The following is a 25,541-nucleotide window of genomic DNA, read 5'->3' on the forward strand; positions in this document are numbered from 1 at the left end:
AAAAAAGAAGGCAAACAAGCAAGCAAGCAAGCACGAACTCAGAGAGGAATGAAAGAAAAAAAGGAAGAAATGTAGGAAAAGAGATGGGATGAACCAAGTGTCAAAATGTTTCTGATCTCCTGTCATGGGAAAAAAAAAACACCCTACTCAGGGTCTCCACACTAACCTCCCAATCTCTGTTTTTCTCTAGCCCCCAGAGGCTTTTGTTTCTTCACAGTCCCAGCAGTCTTTGCTGGTCTTCCTTTCCTGTGTTCTGCCCATCCCTCTGCATCTCACTCCACACAAAGCAAAAGGAAATCTTACTCAAAGCCAACAAGAAATTCTGGAACTCAGAGTTCACTACAATGCTAAGGATCATCTGATCTAATGCTATTAATTTAGGAACTGAAGTGCTAAGAGATTACATATATAATTTACCCAAAGTCGTAAAACTGAAACAAAACCGAATCAAAACTAGAACCCAGATTTTCCCACTGAAGTACTAAAGGAGAGCAAAGAAAGTTAATTTTAAATGTCATAGGAGAGAGGGTCTTTCTCGGAAAGAAATAAGATCCAAAAGTTTAAAAATAAACACCTCACTAAATGTTTTGTTCGCCAAGCATGGTGGCGCATGTCTGTAATCACAGCACTCGGGAGGCTGAGGCAGGAGGATCACTGCCAAGTTCCAGGCCAGCCTGGGCTACAAAGTGAATTCAAGGCCAGCCTGAATTACATAGCAAGACCCTGTCTCAAAAAGACAACAAATAATTAAATAAATAAATAAATAAATAAATAAATGTCTTTGGCCCAAACACACACCATACAAACAACATGTATGTATGCATGCGCGTGCGCGCGCGCACACACACACACACACAACAAATTCAAAAGACACATGACACACTAAATGGGAAACTGATGCATGAATGACAGGTGCTAATTTCTTCAATTTATAAAAAGGTCTTACCTATCAATAGAGGGAAAAAACAACTCTTTTGAAACTTGAGTTCATGACAAAATAAATACAAATGACTTTTAGAGATCTAAAAAGAGCACTTTATATTACAGAAGCGCAAATTCCAAAAGCAAGGTACCATGTTTAATTTGTACTAGTGAAAATCAAAGTACAATGCATAGAGTCTTTGCTAACTCACTGTTTCTACAGTATACAATTTCAGAGGCTGCTTGGCAAGCCCCCAACAAAAGTTTAAATGTGCACATCCTTAGAAACACAGCAATTCCACTTCTCAGATCCTGTCCTTGTGTGCTTACCTTATGTGCACAGGAGCACAAACAGTGTTGTTTACCGTAATAAAACATTGAAAATAACCTAAATGTTTAACAACAGGAAATGTTTCAACAAACCATGATTTTTTTAAAAAATCTTGTTATTTAATATTCTGTGCTCATTTTTAAAATGACAATGGTCAGGCATGGTGACACACGCCTGTAATCCCAGCACTTGGGAGGCTGAGGCAGGAGGATCATTGCAAGTTTAAGACCAGCCTGGGCTACAAAGTGAACTCAAGGTTAGTCTGAACTTCATAGCGAGACCCTGTCTAAAAAAGAAAAAAAATAAAAATAAAAATAAAAATAAATAAAATAAAATGACAATGATCTGCCCAAAGTAAAACAGAATGTTCCCCAAGACATTTTGTTCAATGAAAAATAATACAGAATAAGGGGATCTGGGTAAGGATGGGGGGAGGGGAGATGAGAGAGACAGAGGAGATAAAAAGGATTAAGATGTTGAAATGTGGGGCTGGGGATTTAGCTCAGTGGCAAAAGCGCCTGCCTGGCAAGCGCAAGGTCGTGAGTTCGGTTCCTGGTACCAGAGAAAAACCAAAAAAAAAAAAAAAAGATGTTGAAATGTGTATGTACCAATTCTCCAAGATGAATGTGTACTGCAAATATACATTTTTAAAACTTCACCTGTGAGAGATGTTCAGGGAGAGAATACAGTAGATGAGGTATATAAAGAGAATGTGTATGTACAGAAACACTCAGCTTCTCCAGGACGTTAAAAAAAAATCTAAGTTCCTATCACACCAGCCCTCCAAAAGAAACCTTTTTGGACTGTTAATCTGCTATTAACCTCTTGAGAGACTTTTTTTCTTTTCTTTTTTGGTTTTTTGAGACAGGGTCTCCATAGATAGTTCAGGCTGGTCTTGAACTCACTGTGCAATCCAAGCTGTCCTAAACTCACAATGATACTCCTGCTTCAGCCTCCCAGTGCTGGGATTACAGGCATGTGCCACCCCACATGGATTCCTTGATCTCTTGAATCCTATGAGTGAAGATTCCCATTCCTTCTCAATTCCTTTGGATTTCTACCAGCTTATCAGCTGGGTCCATTGGCATCCTTTCTACATCCCAACAGTGTCACATTTTTCTTCATGTTTTAGTACTTTGTTCCATACTTTGACATTAATGCATTTTCCCCCATAAACATACTGTACCTAACAGCCTTACAAAGCCTAAAGGCCATTACTACAGGTTGGCGTTCTTTTGGCTTGCTATTGACTCTTCTATGAATTCACTCTGTTATTTACCAAACATTTAATTAGTAACAACTGTGTATTGTAAGTCAGAAACAAAAAAACCTAATACCTGGTCCCTGTCTTAGAAACTTACAGCCCAAGAGAAATTTTCAAAATTAAACTTTTTAGCATGTCATATAAGACAGGGTGTTACAGTTTAGATCAAAAATGCCCCCCAAAATCTCATGTGTTCAATGGTAGGGCTTTTGGAAGATAACTGGGTCTTGGCAGCACTATACTCATCAGAGGCATGATCCACTGATGAGTTCACACTTAAATGTGCTCTGAGGAGACAAGGCCTGGTTAGAGTAGGTGGATCACTGGAACATGGCTTAAAATGGTATAGTTCCCAGCTCTTTCCTGTCTCTACTTCCTGACTGCCATGGGCTGAGCAGCTTTCTTCTGCCATGCCCTTCCATAATGCCATTTCTGCCTTGGGAGGCATCTAACCATGCAAAGACTGAACCCTTTGAAACCATAAGCCAAAATAAGCCTCTCTTCCTTTAAGTGGGAGTGTTGGGTATTTTGTCCCAGAGCAAATGAACAGGACTGTAGGGAGGCAACCTTCAAACTTTCAGCTACACAAAGCAAACTGAAGCAAACCAATAACCCTGGGTACCTTTAAGGAAAGAACAGAGCTTGGAGGTACAAGTCAATCTGGCCACCGGCTTTATGTTTGAGTATTTGGTTTATTGTTTGTAATAATATATTTTTATATTAATTCACAGTTACAAATAAGCACTAAGAAGTGATATCTGGTTCATCTTTATCCTCCTAATGCCTATTTAGCATAGTACCAGACAAATAAATGGAGCTCCTTAACATTACTAAATGAAAGAAAAAATGAACATGTAGGAGTCTACAAAGCAGAGTGGAGGAGGAGTAATTCAATCATACTCAACAAATCATTCTTATTTAAGAGGTGTGCTTTAAAGCTGATGCAGGGTTTCTCAACCTCAGTACTACTGACATTTTAGGCTGAATAATTTTCACTGTGACACTGAAATTATGCATTTTAAGATATTAATGCAGCATCCCTGGCCTCTGCCCACTAATGCTAGTAGCAGCTCCAAAATAATGAAAATCAACAATGTCTCTAGACTTGGTCAAACCAACTCCTGCTCTTGTTAAGAACCAGAGACAATGCCCATATATCTTCCTCTCCAACTCCTGTACCTACATGACTTTCAACTCACCCAATTATTTCAACACTTAGTATATGCTTAAACACTCATATTATAACACACCCAAAATCTAGGCCCTGAGTTTTTCAGACTACTTATCTCTGGGGTCCCTATTCTACTACAGTCATCTACCAGATCCTTAGACATCATCATTGTATCAACTCCTTTAATGTCATCATCTCAAACTCATATCACAAGCTCTTGTCCTTTTCTTCTCCCACCTTTTCATTTCACCTGAACCTGTCTATCCCAGTATACCAATGCCCTGCCCTGGGTAATGTGTACTTGTCTTCACAAATGGACTTCTTAAACTGGACCACCAGAACCACCTTTATCCAAGCTGGGACTTAACTGAGTATTTTTATCTCAGTTCTTCATGAATCCTTATTACACAGGAGGAATACTTCTAAAATCTCTATCTCAAAGTGTCACATCACTGCAGCCACTTACCATTCTTCTCTAACTAAAGAATTATTGAATTTCTCCAAAACAAACTCATTTAACTTCAATTTTCATAACCTTATATACATTAGATGTTCAATAAATATTTGTTAAACTTAGAAAGAAAAAAATACCACGGCTTAATATCAGCTATGTTAAAAGAGTGATTTTTATGAGGAAAAAGAGCTCCAATATATGAAAATAACTCAACATTTTACTCTACAATCCCAAGCAACCCCAGGCAAAGAAATAGGCTGCTCTAATTTCTCACAATTACTACTACCAACCAATGGCATACACTGCTGTGACAGACCTTCCAGATAATCATTAATATACATTAAGGTTTTACAAAGAAGCAGACATAAACGCCAATGCAACAACTAATCATACTGCAAATAAAAAGACCTGCCTAAAAATGTAAGTAATCCAGGGCCGGACTCAGTGGCACACATCTGTAATCCCAGCTTTCGAGAAGCTGAGGCAGGAGGTTCTCCACAAGTTCGAGCCCAGCCTGGACAACACAGTGAGTTCAAGGCAAGCCTCAACTATATAATGAGACCCTGTCTCAAAAATAATAAATAAATAAATAAATAAATAAATGTACGTGATCCTTAATTTCACAATTCAATGAAATACAGAGAAGTACCTTAGTAGATGGTAATTCCACATACTGAGCACCCATCACCCACAAGGTGGAGATGGACTAACATTCCCTCAAGAGTAAAAAGATGCTCTGCAATAGGAGATACAGCCTTTAATAATTAACTCCTTTAGGCAATTGTACAACAGCTTTAGAATTAAGCGTCCCATTTTCAGCTAACTCTAGTGCCTTTCACAGGTACAAGTTAACTGTCAGAAGAGAAAAGCAGGATCCATGCTCCATTAAAGAGTCATTCAGCCCTCCCTATAGTACTCAGCTTTCCCACTGCTGGGGCACAAGACCAGACCCTCACAACTTAAAGAGGAGGTTAACTGGCTCAGGGTCACAAAGGATTCAGTCCATCGGTGGCTGGCTCCAAGGCAGAAACAGCATGGCAGTGGGGTGTAGCAGAGCGAGGCTGATTAGTTCCTCACAACCAGGAAGCAGAGCAGGGGAACAATGACAGAGAGGATCAGGCAAGGAACCATATATAGTACCCAAGGTCATGCTTCTGTGACCCACCCAACATACACACAGGAGCCTGTTTTATTAATCTGCTAGGCATTTCTTGATCAGATAAAGTTGACAAATCAGAATAAAGCATGACAGGCCCCTACTAAATCTAAGGCATGGCATTTTTACCAGCTTTTGTCTCATCAAGTAATTACGTAATAAGCAGTTTGGCAAAAGCTTTAGCAAGATAGACCAAACATTTCTCAAAATGTGTTCTAAACTTTTTCTGACCTTCAGCTTATAGTGGCCTGGACAAGTGTCTTAAAAGTATTCTAGTCAGCCATTTTTGGTAACTTACAAGCAAAATTATTTTTAGCTGAAAAAGTTTGTTTCAATCCCTCTCTCATAACTCAGAAGCATCTAACCAGGTTTAGTTCTAGCTTTTCGGAACAGTTTGCCTCTGTGTGGATTCAAAGCACAGAACATTTCAGCTTCAAAGGAAAAGCTTTCTCCTTAGAGACAGAAACAATCAAAATGCGCTAATCCACAGGATATGTGAAAATACATCTCTTGCCTACCTGCCGCCTACTCAGTGTACTGCAGTGATTAAGCACTTAAACATTCATGAAGCATTTTGAAAACCTGATGGACAAAACATTGCTGCAGCATTCTACACTATGAAGAGCAAAATATATGCCCACAAGGTAGAAAAGTGCTTCACATAAATTTAAATATAATAAAACAGAACATAAAGTTTGAGTTTTTTCCATGCAGCACTCAAACTGTGACTCCAAATAGAGGGAAAGTTTCTCCTAGGATGCAGAGCTCTGAAGAAATGAGTAATACTTCTGGAAGGCAGCACAACTACATCTATACAATATAATTAAATATAGGTTTTCTAGCCAGGCATGGTGGCACACGCCTGTAATGCCAGCATTTGGGAGGCTGAGGCAGGAGGATCACTGCAAGTTCAAAACCAGCCTGAACTACAAAGTGAGCTCAAGGCCAACATGAACTGCATAGCAAGACCATGTCTCAAAAAGGCAAAAAAAAAATAAAAAATAAATAACTGTGTGTGTTTTCTTTGTTCTCTTGCTTTCTCTTCCTTAATGAACGAAGGCAGGGTTACATTCACTGATCACTATAAGAATATGTTCCAGGAATGGTGTGATAATCCAACCACCAACATCTACTCCGTTTTATGAACAGTGGTACATGATGACAAGGCGTGCGCCACCACGCCTGGTTCTCATTCTCAAATTTAACCTGATGTTAAATAGAAGAATTGCTGAAAGAATTGTTAAGATGGACTAATTTACCAAGGACACTTTGGGAAGCTCTCTGCCCTCAAGCCTCCACCCAGACCCACCATGCCACGTGTACTTCCTCTTACACCCCGTGCATATACATACTGTTTTGTCTGCCTACCCTCTGCTCACTCACTCAATACTCAGCAATAGCTTCTACAGAATATCCTTCTTGTGTTCATCCCCCCAGCTGGTTAAGAATCCCTACTCCTCTCCACTCTGTTCCCGGAAAAACTAGACTTACTCCCATCAGAGTACAGCAATTCTTCTATGTAACATCAGGTTAAATTTGAGAATGAGAACCAGGCGTGGTGGCGCACACCTGTAATCCCAGCGCTCGGGAGGCTGAGGCAGGAGGATCATTGTGAGTTTGAGGCCAGCCTGGGCTACAAAGTGAGCTCAAGGTCAGTCTGAACTGCACAGCGAGACCCTGTCTTAAAAAAACAAAAAAAAAAAAAAAGAGAGAGAGAATGAAAGACCATTCCTAAGTTCATTTGTTCATAAAATTCCAAAAAAAGAAAAGTCCAGTATCCCATGGGTACATACCTAGCTCGGAGACATGTGTTAAGAAACCCACAGAGACTATGGCAGTGGTTCTGACTCACTTTGCTTCTTTTCAAACTACTTCATGATTTTTACTTGATCCTTTATAGTTGTACTGTTGAATAAGTCATCCTGTACGCACACTCAGTATTTATCATTTCCTAACATTTTCCATTTTTAATCATCTCTACACTTATCCAACCCTTCATATCATAACTTTCAGTTAATGATAAATGCAGTAAAACATAGCTGCTAATAAATACATAACTATATATACAATGCAAGTTTAAAGATCACATGCCCTGTATTTATTATGTGATTTTAATTAAAAAAAATTTTTTTGAGAGGGTCCCATTATGCAGTTCAGGCTGACCTTGAACTCACTGTATAGCCCAGGCTGGCCTTGAACTCACTGTGATCCTTCTGCCCCAACCTCCCAACAGCTGGGATTACAGGTGTGCACCACCACACCCGGCTAGTACATTATTTTTAAAACAAGTAATAAATGCATGTACAATAGTTTCCTATTATACAGTTTCACTTTATGCAGTTTCACAGTCAACCAGTACGGACATTTTCAGATATAATTTTAAACTTTTTAAATTGTGTACTGTTCTGAGAAATGTGATGAAATCTCACACCACTCTGTTCTAATCCCCACAACCTGTCTCATCCCTTTGTCCAGCATATCTATTCTGTATATGATACTTAATCCAACAGTAAGCAGTCATCTTGGTTATCAGATTAACTGTCTCAATGTCACAGTGCTTGTGTTCAATCAACCCTAATTTTATGTAATAATTGTCCCACAGCATAAGAGAAGTAGTATTGGCAATTTTATTGCAACAGACGCTATAACTGTCCAACTTTATTATTAGTTATTGTTGTAATCTTTTACTATCCCTAATTTATACATTATAGATAAATATGTACGTATAGGAAAAAAGTAATACATAAAGGGTTTCAGTGCTATCCAGGTTTCAAGCATTCACTGAGGGTCTTGCAATATGTCTCCTGGAGATAAGGTACTATTACACAAAATTCAAAAGGCACAAAGGGCACACAACAAAAATTAAGACTTCACTCCTTTCCTGTGTCACTCAGTGTTCCTCTGAAGCAACCACTGTCAGCAAGGCCTTGCATATACTGGCAAAGATAATCTATGTGCATGTGTATGTGATTTTTTACATTACACAAATAATAACAAATTATCCACTCTTCTGTGCTTGACTTTACACTTGGTATATTCAGACAGTGTTTTTTGTTTATTCACACAGAGCACCCCAGCTCTTTGTAAGGGGTGTGTGATACTCCATTGGATGAACGTATCTTATTTTATTTGGTAGCTTTCCTGTTAAAGAGCACTTTTATTTTTTCAGCTTCTACTATTTCAAATAATACAATGCATGCCAGGCGCGGTAGTGCACGCCTGTAATCCTAGCACTCAGGAGACTGAGGCAGGAGGATCACTGCGAGTTCAAGGCCAACCTGGGCTAGAAAGTGAGTTCGAGGCCAGCCTAAACTACATAGTGAAACCCTGCCTCAAAAAGAAAAAAAAAAAAAAGAATTAGTACAATGCATATTCTTCCATGCAAATCCAAGAAATGGAACTGAAAGATCAAACAATATGTGCATGTTAAGAGCCAGGGGTGAGAGGCTGGGGATACAGCTCAGTGGCACAAGCACCTGCCTGGCAAGTGCAAGGTCCTGAGTTGAATTCCTGGTACCAAAGGAAAAAAAAAAGAATTAGTACAATGCATATTCTTCCATGCAAATCCAAGAAATGGAACTGAAAGATCAAACAATATGTGCATGTTAAGAGCCAGGGGTGAGAGGCTGGGGATACAGCTCAGTGGCACAAGCACCTGCCTGGCAAGTGCAAGGTCCTGAGTTGAATTCCCAGAACCTCCCCCCTCAAAAAAAAAAAAGAGCTGGGATATAGCTCAGTGGTAAAGTTCACAAGAAGGCCCATGGTTCAGTCCCCAGCACCTCAAAAAATGCACATTTTACATTTTAATAGATACTGCCAAATAGGTCATCATGAAATGTATGTGACTTTCCTACGTGAACTTGCGTACTATACTAAGACTGAACCCAGGACCTCATGAGCACTCTACTACTGAGGTAGATAACCATCCCTTTTTTAATTTTATTTTGAGACAAGGTCTTCCTAAGCTGCCCATGACCTAGAATTTACAATCCTCCTGCTTCAACTTTCCTAGTAGTGTGTATTATAAGTATGCACCACAATGTTCAGCAAGTTATGTGACCTGCCCCACAAGCAGTATAAGTACCTATTTCTCTAATTACATACTTATGAATATATTGTTATTAAATGTTAATTCTAATGGATGGCTAAATGTTGTTCCATAAACCTGCTGCAATAAACCTCAAGTTTCATAAGAACACTCCTTTAACTCTAACTCCAGGGTCTAGCAGTATTTAGCATGTCATAAGCATTCCAATGTTGTCAGATGAAGAAATGACCAAGCAGGCAAGCGCTTTTGCACAGTATGAGAACTTTACTTTTACTATAAAGGAATATGAAAGTGCTTAAAATTTTACCAACTTTTCTCTTTTAAAAAGAAAGGGAGGGATCTGGGTGTGGTGCTGCATGCCTGTAATCCCAGCACTCAAGAGGCTGAGGCAGGAGAATCACTGAGAGATCACGGTGAACCTGAGCTACAGTAAGTCCAGGCTAGCCTGAACTACACAGTGAGACTGTGTCTCGAAAAAAAAGGGGGAGAGGAAACAGAAAAAAAGGATGGATAGATGCACTGATTATGAACTAGAATATTTCTGCTAAGGATTTTTAAAAAACAGGAAAGATTCACATATATGAAATAGTTAGATATTTCTATTATCTAACTTGAAGTATACGGTCTACACTGAAAATACCAAGAAAACTGAAGGGCCTCCAATGCAACTCCCAAAGGAACAGTAAGACTCTTCTCTAAAACCATCACAGGATACATACCAAAGCTTCTCATATCAATATTCTTTTTATGTAACTTTCAAAAACACCAATTTTCATCAGGCATGGGACACAGTCACACAGTCAGTTAACATTTCACTAATTTGCTTTTTTTTTTTTTTTTTTGAGACAGGGTCTCACTATGTAGACCAGACTGTCCTCAAACTTGTGATAATCCTCCTGCCTAAGCCTCCTGAACGATAGCATTATAGGTGTGCACCACCATGCCTGGCCACACTAATTTGCTTTTGCATAGTACCTAGCTCAGTTAATGCTAAAAATCTTTCTGTAAATTCAAAAATACTGAATTCTGTATGCCTCTGGTCAACATGTGCTTGCCATGATCTCTGGTAACCCTGCCCTGTGCTATAACAAACACCATAACAATAGGTAACACTCTCATAGCACTTGGTATGTAGCAAGCAGATTACATTCACTGCATTAATTCATTTAATACAACAACCTGTGAGGCAAAGTATTATCATCTCCATTTTTCAAATGGAAAATTGATGCACAGAGAGGGTGTGTAACCTGCTTAGTGGACACACAGTTACACAGGCATAAAGAGAATTTGAGTCTATGCAATCTGATACTGAGAATGCGTCCTTTCAATCCAAAATTTTAATATAGTGATAACCGTTCTAAAAAACAGTATGTGCCACCACAACACTTTACTTTAACATATACTCTGTGAATACGTCTGTCAGCATGATCAAAATTATCTAGGTACACATCCACTGCCACACTGTAAATTCAAGTCACCATGCCTAATATCACCTTACTCAATAAATTCCACAACTGGGTTTTAGACTAAGGTGGAATTTAAAAATACTACATTTACCCCTCCAGTTTGAACTTCGCATTTCCTACACTGACATTTCTGCTCCTGTGTACCCCATTTCCTAAGACCCATCTCCTCCAAGATAAGATCTATACCTTAGCTGTGTGCTGTTTCCCTAGATATGCTGACCAGACATTTCAAGCTTCCTGAAACAATGCAGAAGCCCACTGCAGAAGCCCACACCACATTCCTGGTGGGAAAAGCATTAGCAATATAGCCCCTTCTCCTCAGAAGCAATCAGCCTGGATCAATGGTTCTTATCAGGACCATGGAGTAACTTGAGCCACCTGCCAACCCATCTCTGGACTGCTACAACAGGCGCCTTCTGCTATCAAGTTGCACAAATGCCTGGAAACCTAATACTGGGTGTGAAGGAAAAATTAATAGGCAAAACAACACAGCATCTGGTACCCTGCCTGCTTCCATTCACTGGTTGGGGCAAGAGCACTAATTTGTGTGACTCAGGCCACAAAGTCTGAGCACACCTAATTCACCCACTGAAGAGCCTGGGGACCACAAAGTCTGCCTGGAAAGACTGGCTGGCATTCATTTAGCATGTTAGACACATCTCCACTGGCCTCATTCTCATTTTCCAAACACTCTTCAGGCAGATGGAGTTCTACCTCCTCTATAATATCCTTAGAAAGACAAAGGTCTACTGGAGAAAACAACTCTGAAGGCACAATTTTATTTCACATATTTAAGTTAAGAAGTCTGTAAAGGCTGAGCTACAACTACCCCCAAGCTTGAAATCTAATTCTGTATCTGTCTGAATCAGAACCCACTACTGTCCAGGAAACAAAAATATTCTGTATGTTGAACCATATTTACTTATTTCCCACAAAATTTCTGTTAAAGAAGCCATACTCCAGGGAGGAAGAGCACTTGCTCAATCCTGAGCTTTCTTCAAACACAAGGATTAAACACAACTAAAATGCAATTATGGCTGCTGAGACTGGAACACCTATCAGGAACTAAACTCTCCTTCTTATAATTCAACACCCAACTTAGTTCACCAAACAACCATCTGACAACAGTGACATTCAGTGAGGACTAACCTGGACATTGGGGATATATCTGAGATACAAGATGTCACACTGAATAAAATCACACTGCACTTAGATTCTACACACAATGACTCAAGGCAGATCTTGAGTATCATTAGTAATTCAATGATAAGCAGGATATCTGACCTACAATGTGCTCTACTAGTCAAAAAGGCAGACCAGGAATAGCTGACAGGGAGACAGAAAGTGAAGCTACCTATCTTAGGGATTTGTAGGGAATTCAACTGAAAGAACATACTTAGATTAGGTCTCCAACCTTGTGATTCCGCAATTCCACAGAAACACAGAATCATCCTATATGAGGGACTGAACAGTCATCAAGCCAGAGACTTTTACACATGGCTATCTCAGTAGACCAGAACACATTAGCTCTCTTTATTCCAGAGAGCTAATAAATAAAAGAAAAACAAACTGTTATAATATAATCTCCAGAGAAAAAAGCGAAGTACAGAACAGGTTATTAATGCTATCATCTAAGTCGTTAAGAGATAGGGGAAATATGTAGACATTGTCTCCGGAAGGATACCCAGATAACTAACCACACTGGTCACCTCCAAGGAGGGAAAGCAGGTAACTAAGAGAAGGCAGAGACTTTTTAATATTGTGCACATTTTGAATTATTAACCATGTGAATCTATTATATACTTAAAAAGTTAATGAAAAAGGAATAAATCTCCATACCCCTCAAAAAAAAACCTCACCAAACTCTCAAAGAATCACACAAAGTACAGTAGCAAGAAAGACTAAGAAATGAAAGTTTGTATTGAGCCCGAAAGGCAAATGTCAGAACTTGCTTGTCTCACATACTCTGAACCTGAAATATCCTATCCATAAAAGAGTACACCAAGCCAAGCATTGTGGTCCATGCCTGTAATCCCAGCATTCAGAAGGATGCCGCATAATAACTGATGTGAGTTCAAGGCCAGCCTTAGCTATATAGCAAGACGTGCTCTCAAAAAAAAAGAAAAAATGAGTATGCCAACTATTTCTCCTAACTAAACCAGAGAGCTGAACCAGTTAACTTTTAGATAACTTCACCTCTGGTAATTTTATACTACCCACCATTACCTACTGTTCATCTATTATTCAGTCAAAATAAAATTAGAGATGCGATCATTTTGAGGTTAAAAAAACCTATAAAACAACAAGCCATCATACATACTGCAACCAAATATCCCACTTAACTTCCACTAAGTATCAACTATAGAATAAAACAAACAAACAAACAAACATAAGGCCCCTAAAACAATGTGAACACTTGGAAGTACACTTAATAAATTTTAGCAAACTCCAAATTCCAAACACTAACTAGATCCAAAGTATAGAAAAAAGAAACTAAGGTTCAGTGTTGAGTTCAAGTTCTATATGAAGCAACCCGCCAGGTAATATGCAAAATATTTTCAATATCAAACGTGGCACGCAAGAACAATGAAGTACCTATTTGTTCCACTGTTCATCAGTCACACCCTCTGAGGAGGAGCATCACCTATGGCCCTTTCTAGCCATGACCTCAAAAAGATATTATTTGTACCATCTGATGAACATAAGGAGGGAATCACCTATCTTCTGGGGCTATTATAGGGAATAATTAAGGGCATATATGGGAAAGTCTTTTGTAAAGTGTAACATGAATTTAATTACTATGTGCAACGTTAGTCAGTATCCTTCAAATGCAGAGATGTGAATCACAAGGAAAAACAACAAATATTATTAAGGAGATTTTTAGAAATCTATTTTTTTCAACATACATATACTGTACTGAGTTTTTATTAGAATGCATTCCTGGCACTGACAGAGAGGCCAAGGATACAGATTTCTGCTTATGAGAAATTAGAAAAGCACTGGAATGTAAGAAAAAAGAGCAAGGTAGTAATAATAAAAATAGATCTTAGGCACTGAGTGTCTATGTATCTCGTCCTGAACTAAGCACATTACACATATTATCTTCTTTAATTCTCTGGCTAATCTTCTAATAAATTTTATGAAAGAAGCTGAAGCACAAAAAGGTTAGATAACTTAACCAATACCACACAGCTACGAAGTAGGAAAACTAGAAATCTACCTCAAGACTGTCCCTAAAACGCTAGTCTAATTTTTATAATCTTGGAATAGGAAAAGCTTTTCTAAGAATCATACACACACAAATTATTAATGAAAACATTTTACTACATTAAAATAACTTCTGATGAAGTAAATGAAAAAGCAAGTTACAAAGGGATGTGGAGAGTATGCTGCTGTTTGTGTTAAAAAAAAAAAAAAAGAGGGAGAAGAGTAACACAAAAGGTAACAGTGGCTACTCGTTTAATGAAGAGAGTACGGGCAGAAAGGAACCAATTCACTAAAAGTTCACTAAATATATTTTTATGAATTTAGGCTTAAATTAACATAGAAGAAACCTGGTACAATTCCTGCTTGGGTTAAATCAGTTTGGAAAATGCTACATAATACTGCATAGTCAAAACGTCTGCTTAAAAAAGTACAGTGTGATAGTTAAATTTTTTTTGTTTAATTCTAATTTCCAAAGTTGTTTGACTTTTTTTTTTTGCAGAATTATACCTGTTATCATTTCTCAAAGAGCAATCAATGGAATACAATTTGAGATATTCCAAATTAAATAATTTCCTTGCTTAAGGTAGGATGCTTCACCAGTCAAACTGTTTAGTTTTGTTCAAGCTCTGGGATACTGCTAAGGCCAGTTGAGTATTTGCTATTTGTCTAAAACTAACATCTTAGAAAATAATTCATACTGACACTAAAATCCAAAAAAGGTAAATGATCCCTCCACCAAGCCCAAGAAAATCAAATAAAGAATTCTTAACATAGGCTTCCCAGAACTGAAAAGCAAGCAAAGCCTACAGAGTAATTATAACTACTCCTAGGGAGAGAAAAAAGCAAGGAAGCATAAAGGGAAACTGCATGTACACACACACAGATACAGACATTTATTAATCACAGCATTTTTCCACAGATGACAAAAATCACTAATGGTCCTTGATAAACATCTTTTCTGAAAGGCTGCTGTTGCATGTAGTAGCATGCTTTAATGCTTAAACCTGAAGGCAGGTAAAGCCAAATAAATCAACTGACCTCCAACACTAAAACACAGCCAGCTCAAAGCCAAACTGTTTCAGTAAAATGACTTACTCAGCATCACAACAAGCAATTGAAGACCAAAACAAAAAGAAGAGAGACAAAAGATGTCCACTATGAACAATGAACAGCATCTCATGGAAGAGTGGCTAACAGAAATATTAACGTTTATATCCACATACAGACCTTTGGAATATGACCAGCATTAACCCAAAGTCTTTGAATGATATTTAAGCGGCACAGCAGAGTATTAAGAGTTATGAATCAGCCTACAGCTTCAAGTTTGAATACAACGTATAAAACTCACAGCAATCCTCCTGCCTCAGCATCCCAAGTGCTGGGATTACAGGCATGTACCACTACATCCAGGCTTGTGGAGACTTCTTGAAGTTCCAATAAAGTCCTCAAACCTACTGTGCCAGCCACCTGACAGTGAATGTTTCTAGAAGCTTGTATGACATGCAAACCAATCAGTTAAGTTCTGTGGGTACTGGGAGCCACCATAAAACACCTTCCAATTTTTCCCAGTTTTTGCTCTCTGAAATCACACAGTCCTACAGTCCATCACCTAGAAACCAAAAAACAGCAGGTGAAAGCAGTCAAAAACTACATATTCAGACTGATTAGGGAACAACCCAGTCTGATTAGGGGTAAGCGATTTCGCTGGCAGATGGTTTTGCAGAAGGCAGGGAGTTGAATATGAATGGGGGAGAAACTAAACAATGATCTACAATTCCTGCCTTGTACCCAAAATTATTACCTACCCTCCCAAGAACTTTTGTGGAGCACTGAAATGCAAAAGGAAAAAAATAAAGCAAGCGGGGGGCAGGGGCACAAACTTAAAGCTGTAAGTGTGACTGTAAAAAAATCCCTAGGAGAGGATGACCTATGAAACTAAGCTCCATGCAACAAGGGATAACTATGCAGCTGCTTTTCTACTTGCCTAAGAGTCCAATATAAACACAGCAGGCCCACAAGAAGTCCCAGCAACTTCCAGGAAAATGGAACCAAAGTCCTTTTGTCTCAGGACAAGTCACATACCCCTGAAATTAATCCTAAATGAAATCCATATACTTATAGGTCTGCTCTGGAAAACATTCTGGCTGTCACCAATTAATGCCCCCTCCTCCAAACAGCTGCCCATTTGCAGAGGAAAAAAGCTGCTCAAAATAAAGCAACAGAAGAACCTCCCATGAACCTCTTTTCCCTAAGCATTCCAATTCAAGCAGTAGCTGGAAGCCAAATGGGATCCCACAGCTCCTGCCTGTAGTTCCTCCACCCCCATCCCAACCCCAAAGCCAGGAGAGTCCCACAGCCACCAGCCCATCCCTCACCATAAATCATGCTTTGCTTGTGGTATTTCCAATTAGGATCCAACAAAATCAATGCAGCCAGAAAATAAATAAATAAATAGATAGGTAGATAGGTAGTATGCCTCCTCAAAAACCACATGCCTAGAATAAAATATCCAAAACCCACTGTAAACTTTCTTTTCTCAACGAAGGAGAAATCAAGGACCCAGCCCTTCCATGGGGAAAAAAACCTATACAAGGATGTTATCTGGGGACTAAGGTCCCTTAAAAACCCAAGTATTATGGTTGAACACACCCATGTGGAAGTCTAAACCGCAAAGGCTCAATTGCCTCCCTTGAGAAATAGGTTTTTAAGAAGTTATTCAACCATTATCATTTGACAATTCAAGAATGTCATCATCTTCATGAGTAGTATTTATCATGTCTCCTTTACTGAAATTCCTAAATGCCACGTAGTGGTAGTACAGGACACGTCAGAAGGAGTAATACTACTGGCCGCTCCCTCATTCCTTTCTTAGAACTTGCTTTATTCTTTCAGAATCCAAAATGCCAGAAGCACTACAAAAAACACCCGTAAGAAGACCCCTACCATATTAATAAAGGATGTTGTTAGAAAGTGAGAAGGAAGAACAAGGGCTGGAGAGAGAGAACTCTTGTAAAATACGTCTGCTAATCTATCTCCAAAGCTGAGATTTAAAAAAATCTGTGTCAACCCCCCTCCTTGTTAAACATACCCAGCAGGAGTGATGTGAAACGTAGCATGTATTTTGTTAAGTGTCTCAGTTTAGTGTGTTTTCTGGATCCATAAAAAACAATCTGCAAATTGTTTTTTTTAACTAGTGAAATTCACTAGTTAAGAAGGGAAAGGTTAAGGTCCACAGTTGATCAAATGGTAGTAATATGTCTGAACTGAAACACTCCAGAATCCCTCAGCAGCACTGTAAAAAGATACATCAACAGAATGCTCCAATGAACTGGAACACGTTAGCTCTAATTGTGTGGTTCCTTTTTTTTTCTTTAACCACACTACCATAAAGGTGCTTTTTATACATACACACATGCACTCAATTAATTTCTGAGCACAGGAAACTAAGTATCAGGTTGCCATGCCCACCCAATACTTTCAACAGTTAAATTCCATCCTAGCTTCTGTATTCATAAAGCCTCTTTCACCTTTAACCCTGATACTAACGGAAAGATCAGGTAACATTCACAAATCATGCAACACCTAGACTTTACATGAGCTGGAAAGCAGACCAAAGGCCAGACCCCTAGGGGAAAATCTAGAGAGACATAGCCATTTGCAGGTCCCAGCTGAAACAGAAAGACAAAGTTCAATTCAGTAAGAGTGAGTTTCTTGACTACTCAGACCCAGGCACAGTACTAAATCCTATAGATCTCCAAAGATCCCTTGAGGATTTCATGAGTTAGAAGGTAAGCATTTGATCAAATAGTAATTTTAAGAGTCCTATAACGGAGTTATGAACATGATCTTTTGGAAAACAGCAGGAGTATGGGGGGGGGATGGGAGTAATCACAAAGGCATCAAAGAGGAATCAGTATCAAAACTGATTCCTGAAGACAGCAAAGAGCAGGAATTTTGGTTAAAAGGTACAGAAACAAAAATGAATTCACCTGAGTGGCAGTGTACTCAGAAACTACTAATGCCTGGACATGGATGTGAAGGTGGGTACAGTAAGAGATGGAGGTAGAAAGGTAGGCAGATGTCCAGCCATAAGGAACTGGTAGGCCAAAGGACAGAATGGATTTCATCCTGAGGTCAAACATGAGCTTTCAAAAGTAACAGATTTACTCTTCCAGATAGATCACACCATTAGCTTGGGGGGGAGGGGAGATAGTGTACTCAAATAAGATAATACACAGGCATCCCTGCTCAATTTCCATAAACCAATATGAGAACAAGAAGTGCCATATGGTTGATGTAACATATTTAACCAACAAGCCTTGCAAATTTGAAACACAGTGTTTGTACTATTCCTTATCCCATCTATCCTAAACAGCCAGTGAATCTCTCACCCACCCTCCCACTACAGCTCCCCTGGGTTCCCTGAAATACCCACATTATCAGTGTAAGAAGCATGATACTTCAGTAGTCTTTTCAATCCAGAACAAAGAATGAAATGTCTCCCCTTCCCCTAAGGAGACCTTAATGACCAGGTTCATTCCCTTTCTCCTCCATGGATAACAAACCAATGAGGTTTCCCAATTTAACACTGCTCATCTCTAATAGTTCCCAACTCTGACACTTAATCAATCAGAAGCACATTAACCACTCCACGCTGAGCAAGCGGTAAACAGAAACTTATTGAGTACTGTACAACGAGTTATAAAGGCAAGATATAAACATTTAACACTGAGTCATAACAGACACTTTAAATAATCTCAGTTACTCATTAAAGTAGCTCATAGGAGCTGGTATTAAGTTTCCCAGTTCACAGATGTATGAGCAAGAACTCAAGAGATGCTCAATAACTTGCAAAGGCCATTCAACTGCTAAGTGAAGACACCAGGACCCAACTCCAATTATGACAAATTATAAATGGTGTTTCTTTACTAGGTAGCAATAATAAGCTCTCCCCTTTAAAAATGAACAAGTAGGCCAGGCCTAGTGGTGCACACCTATAATCCCAGCACTCAGAGAGGCTGAGACAGGAGGACTGCCTTGAGTTCGAGGCCAACCTGGGCTACAGCCTGGGCTACATGGTAAGACCAGGCCAGCCTAAACTACATAGTCAGAGTCAAAAAACAGAAAACAAAAAAACCAAGTAAACCATATTTTACATTCTGATTAAAGGATCACTCGGAGAGATCAGTCACAACTGAACGAGCCCAACTGAAATCTCCAAATGCTACTAAAAAGGTTCGTCCTCAACATTAGCAACCAAGTATGTTCAGACTGAAATAATCAGGAAGACTTAGCTATACTCCAGGGAAACATATCATATCTTCCATACACTTTCTCCTGAGTCCCTAAAATAACATTTGAAAACAACTCAAGGTTGATTGCTCACTCACTTGGGCTGGCTCGCTCACTCTGTCTGTCTCTCTCTTTCCTTTTCCCGTACTACTTTACCAACCCAAATTACACAAATATGTCCAGGATTCACATGGCAGATCTGATCCGATTTGTCCCAATCCTGGCTCAAGCAGCTTTGTACTACCTCCTAACTAGATCAGCTCCAGCCAGTGGGTTTATTCAAGCTGATCTGTGATGGATTAGATAATGAAACCTTAGCCATGTAAGCTGCTGGCTCATATTGGGGCTGGAGGGCAAAAGAATAAGAAACTCAATACTTCTAGGGGCCACCTAAAACACCAAATGTACTCGCTATGCCTTCCTTGCTCCATCTGTCTGCTCATGCTCCAGTTACTGCCATTTCCCTTCCATCAACTCTGCAGCTCTTCTCTCCTGTCTCTGAAAGAACTGCACACCTGCCCCAGAATAAAGATATCTACTATGCTTCACAAACATATAAGCAAAGTCCAAATAAATCCACTCACCAAAATGGCTGTCTTTATTGCTTCAACAAATTATTAAACCCTAACCTCCAACTGAAGCCCTGAGCTAACGATACACTAGCAACTGTTCTTGTTTACACTAAGTAGTATACTGAATTTCTTTCTCGCCAGTCCTATAATCTCGAGGCCTGTCTGCACCAGTCTGCTTTATAACAAAATGATGAAAGTTAAATCTCTAGTTAACTTCTGTTGCATTCACATGTCAGTGTGATAGAGAAAAAAATGACAAGGTGGTTAGAAGATGTGAGAAGGAGTGGAGACAGATTCAACTCAGGCTAACCTCCTGAGTCACCCTTAAGAATAGTTCTACTTTGAAGTCATATCTACTTTCTCCTCTTTCTCAAATATATCTCCAGTTTCCCATTCAAAGGCTTCCCTGTGAGGTCTGGGGAAAAGTTAGTAATTTTTACATGACTGTGCTTCAGTTTCTCAATCAAGTACTTACTACTCTGGCCATGTTAAAATAGGCTGAACACTTATTTCCTCCCAAAATTCACACCCCCATGTGATGGTATTTGGAGATGGGACCTTTGGGAGATCATTAGGATTTAGATGAGATCATGTGGGTGGGACCATCATATAAACACAAGAAGAGCTTTCACTCTATATGTATGGTACACTAAGGAAAGGCCTTAGTACACAGCAAGGAAACACGGTCTACAAGTCAGGAGGTGGTGGGCCTTCACAGGACACCGAATTTACTGGCACCTTGATAGTGGACTTTCTAGCCTCCAGAACTGTCAGAAATAAGTGTCTTGGTTTTTTTTAAGTCTACGGTATTTTGTTGTGACAGCCTAAGAAGGCTAACATAGCCAGAAATGAGATTTCAGTAACTTTGGTGAATACTGTTCATGAAATTACTTATAAGAGAAGCATGTTCTTTGTTTAACTGTATTCAAAGGGTAGCACATGCTCAGTTTCAGCATCAAATACCCAAGTGATGACTCAAAAAAACACCCACCTAGAAGGAATAAGCAAATGAGAAGACAAACCACTTCAATAGATAAGAGTATCCATAAAGTAACTACAGGATACCAGAGACCAAGAAGTCACCCACGATATGAACAAGCACTGAATCCATGCAGCTAGACCAGATTTATGACACTGCTCAAAAGTAGTTACTCTATCACCTAATAATCACATATCAACATTTCACTGCCACAAAACATTTTTGCTGAAAACTATAACCATTAAGATCCAAAGTACCAGGGGCTGGGGATTTAGCTCAGCGGCAAAAGCGCCTGCCTGGCAAGCGTTAAGGTCGTGAGTTCGGTTCCTGGTACCGGAGAAAAACCAAAAAAAAAAAAAAAAAAAGATCCAAAGTACCTTATACAGCAGCTAAGTTCTCAGACAGTTGCAAAAAAAATAGAATTGTTGTTAACCAAATTAATTCACATTCACTAGAAAAGCTGACCAAAAAGAATTTAATTCCCAGCACGTTCGACAGAGCCTAAGTTTTAGACATATCAGACCTGCATAAAGTGAAATGAACCTCTAATAGCTATACATGTAACTCATTTAACTTTTCACCAAATTAGAGTAAATTATTTCCAAATGTAGTAGTCCTCCTTAAAAACTACATTTCTCAACCCATTTTTCAGTTTTCAAATTGCATTTGTCTCTTCCCTCCCACTCTATGGTTCAAGGTTTTCTTTCCAAGACTGTACTGTTTTTCCATCCACATAAAACATCTGTATACTGCCCCCAAGAGCACCAAGAGTTCATTCCTTCTGAGCCTAAGGATTATAACACAAGCACCAGGGACTCTCCAGATTCCCCTGAGATCCACTCTGGGAAGTAATAATTTTTTCCAAAAGTTTAGTGGCTGCAACCCAACAGGGTTCAGCTTTGGAATCTGAAGTTTAGAGATCAACTTCATTTAGGAACCAGCCTTGGGAAGTTAACCCCAATAAATGACTTTATTCTGTAAAAAGCAGTTACTCCTTTGGCACTCAAAATATTGGGGAAATTTGCGATGATATCCTCACTCTAGAATTTCTTTTTTTAAAAATCCTTTTACTATTTGTTTTTTTGTTTTGTTTTGTTTTGTTTTTTTTTGGTTTTTTTGGTTCTTCTCCGGTACCGGGAACCGAACTCACGACCTTGCGCTTGCCAGGCAGGCGCTTTTGCCACTGAGCTAAATCCCCAGCCCCGTCCTTTTACTATTTGTAAAAGGTAAATTTCAATTTAAATCTAGCAGACATTAAGCACTATGTACCCAAAACTGTGAGGTATTCACGGATAACCACAAAGGAAATACAATTGCTGTCTTTTGGAAGCTTACAATCATACTAGGGAAATAAGAATAATAAAGCCATTGAGTTGATACTTTTTTTTTTTGGTACCAGGAATCAAACTCAGGACCTTGCACTTGCCAGGCAGGCATTTGTGCCACTGAGCTACATTCTCGGCCCTGCCATTGAGGAATAATAAAAGGCAATGTATAAATAAGCGTAGAGCCTGGAGCTAAGCATTTTGGCACACACCTATAATCCCAGCACTGAGGAGGAAGGACTGTCCTAAATTGGAAGCCAACCTGGGCTACATAATGAGTTTAAGACCTAACTGAACTACATAGCTGAGACCCTGTCTCAAATAAGAAAGAAACAAACAAACAAAGCCTAGAGGCAAGAACAGTCTAATGTCAACTAAGCTGACAGGCAAGTCTTTCAAGAAGGAGGTAGGACTTCACAAAAACTCCATTTGTGTTACGACAAAAACAAAAATATGTGCTTTAAACAAATCAACATACCAAAAAGGTTGATGACACAAAGAATTTTAGTGTACATCTACATGGGGCCTACAGGAATTTTTAACTTGTTGATACCATCTCCTGAGAATGAGTCCCTGCTCATTCTGCTCCTGTCTTCCTACATAGCAAGCACATTTCTCTCTCCATGCTTCTGTACAATTGGTTCCTCTACCTGAACCCTCTTCCCTCACATCTCTAAATGGTCCATTCCCACACTTCACGAAAGGTCACCTAGAGAGGCCTTCCCTGACCATCTTTATCATTCTCCTTTTCTTATTTGCCCTTCTTAGCACCTAATAGTAATTGGTTTTTTGTTTGTTTTTTCCGGTACCAGGAATCGAAATGATGACCTTGCGCTTGCCAGGCAGGCACTGTGCCACTGAGCTAAATCCCCAGCCCCCACCTAATAGTAACTGTTGATGTCTTTCTTATGTATCTCTTCCCATTAGAATATTAGTTCCATGAAAGCAGGGCCTTTCTCTGTTCACTACTACATTTCCAACGGTTAAAACAGTGCCTGGCATGTAGCAGTTGCTCAATAAATATTAGTTAAGCACAAGCCCCTCAATGAAATCCCCAGTACCACAAAAAAAAAAAAATATTAGTAAATGAATATTAAATAGACATACTCTTTTAACTTTTCAAGGATCGTACATACTTTAAGGTCAGGAAATTTAAATTGCCTTACATTTTTTAGAAGGTAACTTAGAAGTCATTTTGTACAATCATTTTGCTTTACAACTAAGGAAACAGGTCCCCCAAACAAAAGTTTACCCCAAGACAATACAGCCAACTGAAAGCAAGAAGCTAACTCAGTAACGAGCTGAATACCTGTGTAACATGCTGTGATGGAACTAACAAAAACAAGAATGTATAAAGTGAAAAATAAAGAACACCCATAAATATGTACAGTGAGTGAAAAAAGGATTCCCTGGGGGATAGTTCTAAACTAACTTTACCCTAAGGACCTAATCCACTCCTTCCTCTGCACACCCCCCCCAGAGTACTATTACACTGCTCCATTTCCAAAGATCACTACCCTCCGCCAATGTGAAAGCAACCTGCAAATAAATAGGCCCTAGGAAGAAGACTTTTGAAGTGGGAGGGTCTCACCACTAACTATAATTAACAGAAATAATAAATGAATACATAGGTACATAACCAAATGGAACACGCTCATCAACACCTCTGCTCAGTCTTCTCTCCTTACCATCTACTGTTAAGCCACCTCACCTGAAGTCTCCCTATATTCCTCTATATTTTTTACATGGCCGAGAGACTTCTCAGAATCCCTTTCCTTGACAAAGTTCTACTGAGAATAAAAGCAAGCAAAGAAGCAAACAAATCCAAAAATAAACACCAAGAGGGTCACATTACCCAAACCAACAGAAATAACAGAGGACTCTGCAAAGGAGAGCAAGAGGCACACAATAAACATGCCAGGCTTAAGTATAGCTCCATCTCTAACACAGGAAGTCAGGCAAAACCTTAAAAAGCAGACAGCAGAGCACAGGAAGTCTTTTAGCACTGCAGAGATTTCCAAGAGTGGTGTAATGGAGAGAGCACAGGAATAAGAATTAGACGACCAGGCTTTTAGTCCCAGTCTTACAACCAGCTAACTAGATGGCCTTAAGCAAATCACTAGTCTTCCCTAGACTTGAGTCCTCAACCAGAAAAAGGGGTGGTTAAAACATAGCGGGATTTGAATCCTCCTCCTAAAACGAAGATGAAAATTATTAATTCCGCTCCACCAAAAAGTGCAGATAAACTCTTCTGCCTAAGAACCTTCCAAAGCTATCCAAGTTAAGAACCCCTAGAAAAGATAACTATGTCTGTGACCCCTTCTAACATTCTATGCTTCTAAGAGAAATAAGCAGATGTCCATACACAGTTGTGGCTGGGCCAGTCTCACCATTTATAGAAACTCTCTTGCCAACAGAGACCAAATCCTAAAACCCAGGAAGGTTTCAAGCCTCTCCACACACTACAAAGTGACTGATATGATCAATACCATTCCCATTCCCCGCCGCAATCAGCCAGCTTATCCTTGAGTCCACAACTAGTAATGCAGTCTTCTAACAGCACTACAAATCTTGTATGACCTGGGCCATTAAAAGGCTACTGGATGTCACAGCCATGTAGGACGCAACTGGCACAGTATGAGAGGGACATGTCCACTCTCCAAACTCCCTAGCATGCTCCACAAAAGGACACTGAGCACCACGGTGCCCCCAAACCACTACCAAACTCCGTGTACTTCTCACACTCTCTGTACAAGTGATTCAACCCACAACCTAAGCCACATCCCCTTTGGGCTCTCTCGAGGAGTTTTCTCGTTTTCACACCTCTGCTTCAAATGCCGCTTCCCTTTCCCATCCCAACGTGTGTCCAGAGCTGCCCAAAAAGTACTCTTTCTTGTCGGGGGAGATTTCCCACCAGATCCCCTCGTCCACAGCTCGGCCAGCGGCTCTCCTCGGGGCAACAGCCCCAGAATTTCTCAAGGCACTACGGAAGGGTTCAATGAAATGGACTCCATCCCATCCAGCTCGATTTCCCACCAAAAACCCATTCGCTCGCGCTACCTCCTCGTCCCCTCTCGGGCACACGCAGCAGTACCCTTCTGCATCCCTCGCCTCCAAGCCTGAGCTCGCCCCACCTTCCAGCCAGGCCCCGACCCACCCCCTCCCACCCGGGAACCCCGAAGGCCTCCCCCGTCCACACCGGGAAGCCCGGGCCGCTCCTCCCGCCCCGCCCCGCACCCACGGCACCCAGGCGCCCCGTCCCGCGCGGTCACCTGCATCCCGCCGCCGCCGTCCGCCGTCGCCTCCTCGGTGCGCGGCCGCTTGCTCAGGCCGGGCTCGGCTCCGTCTCCTCCTG

The 25,541-nt window shown here is 40.0% G+C and overlaps 1 protein-coding gene across 11 annotated transcripts in view; it reads right to left on the reverse strand.

Annotated features, from left to right (window-relative positions):
* Window positions 1-25,541, reverse strand: part of Rbfox2 (RNA binding protein, fox-1 homolog (C. elegans) 2) — a gene marked incomplete in the record, with an annotated part of 254,383 nt that overhangs the window by 228,175 nt on the left and 667 nt on the right. For all 11 annotated transcript variants that reach the window (XM_013511502.1, XM_005379139.2, XM_005379131.2 and 8 more), the window contains 1 exon segment: window positions 25,459-25,541. In XM_013511502.1, the coding sequence (XP_013366956.1) occupies window positions 25,459-25,541 (83 nt within the window).

This window comes from Chinchilla lanigera, unplaced genomic scaffold (genome assembly GCF_000276665.1).
Source record: "Chinchilla lanigera isolate Chin_1 unplaced genomic scaffold, ChiLan1.0 scaffold00012, whole genome shotgun sequence".
Lineage (NCBI taxonomy): Eukaryota > Metazoa > Chordata > Mammalia > Rodentia > Chinchillidae > Chinchilla > Chinchilla lanigera.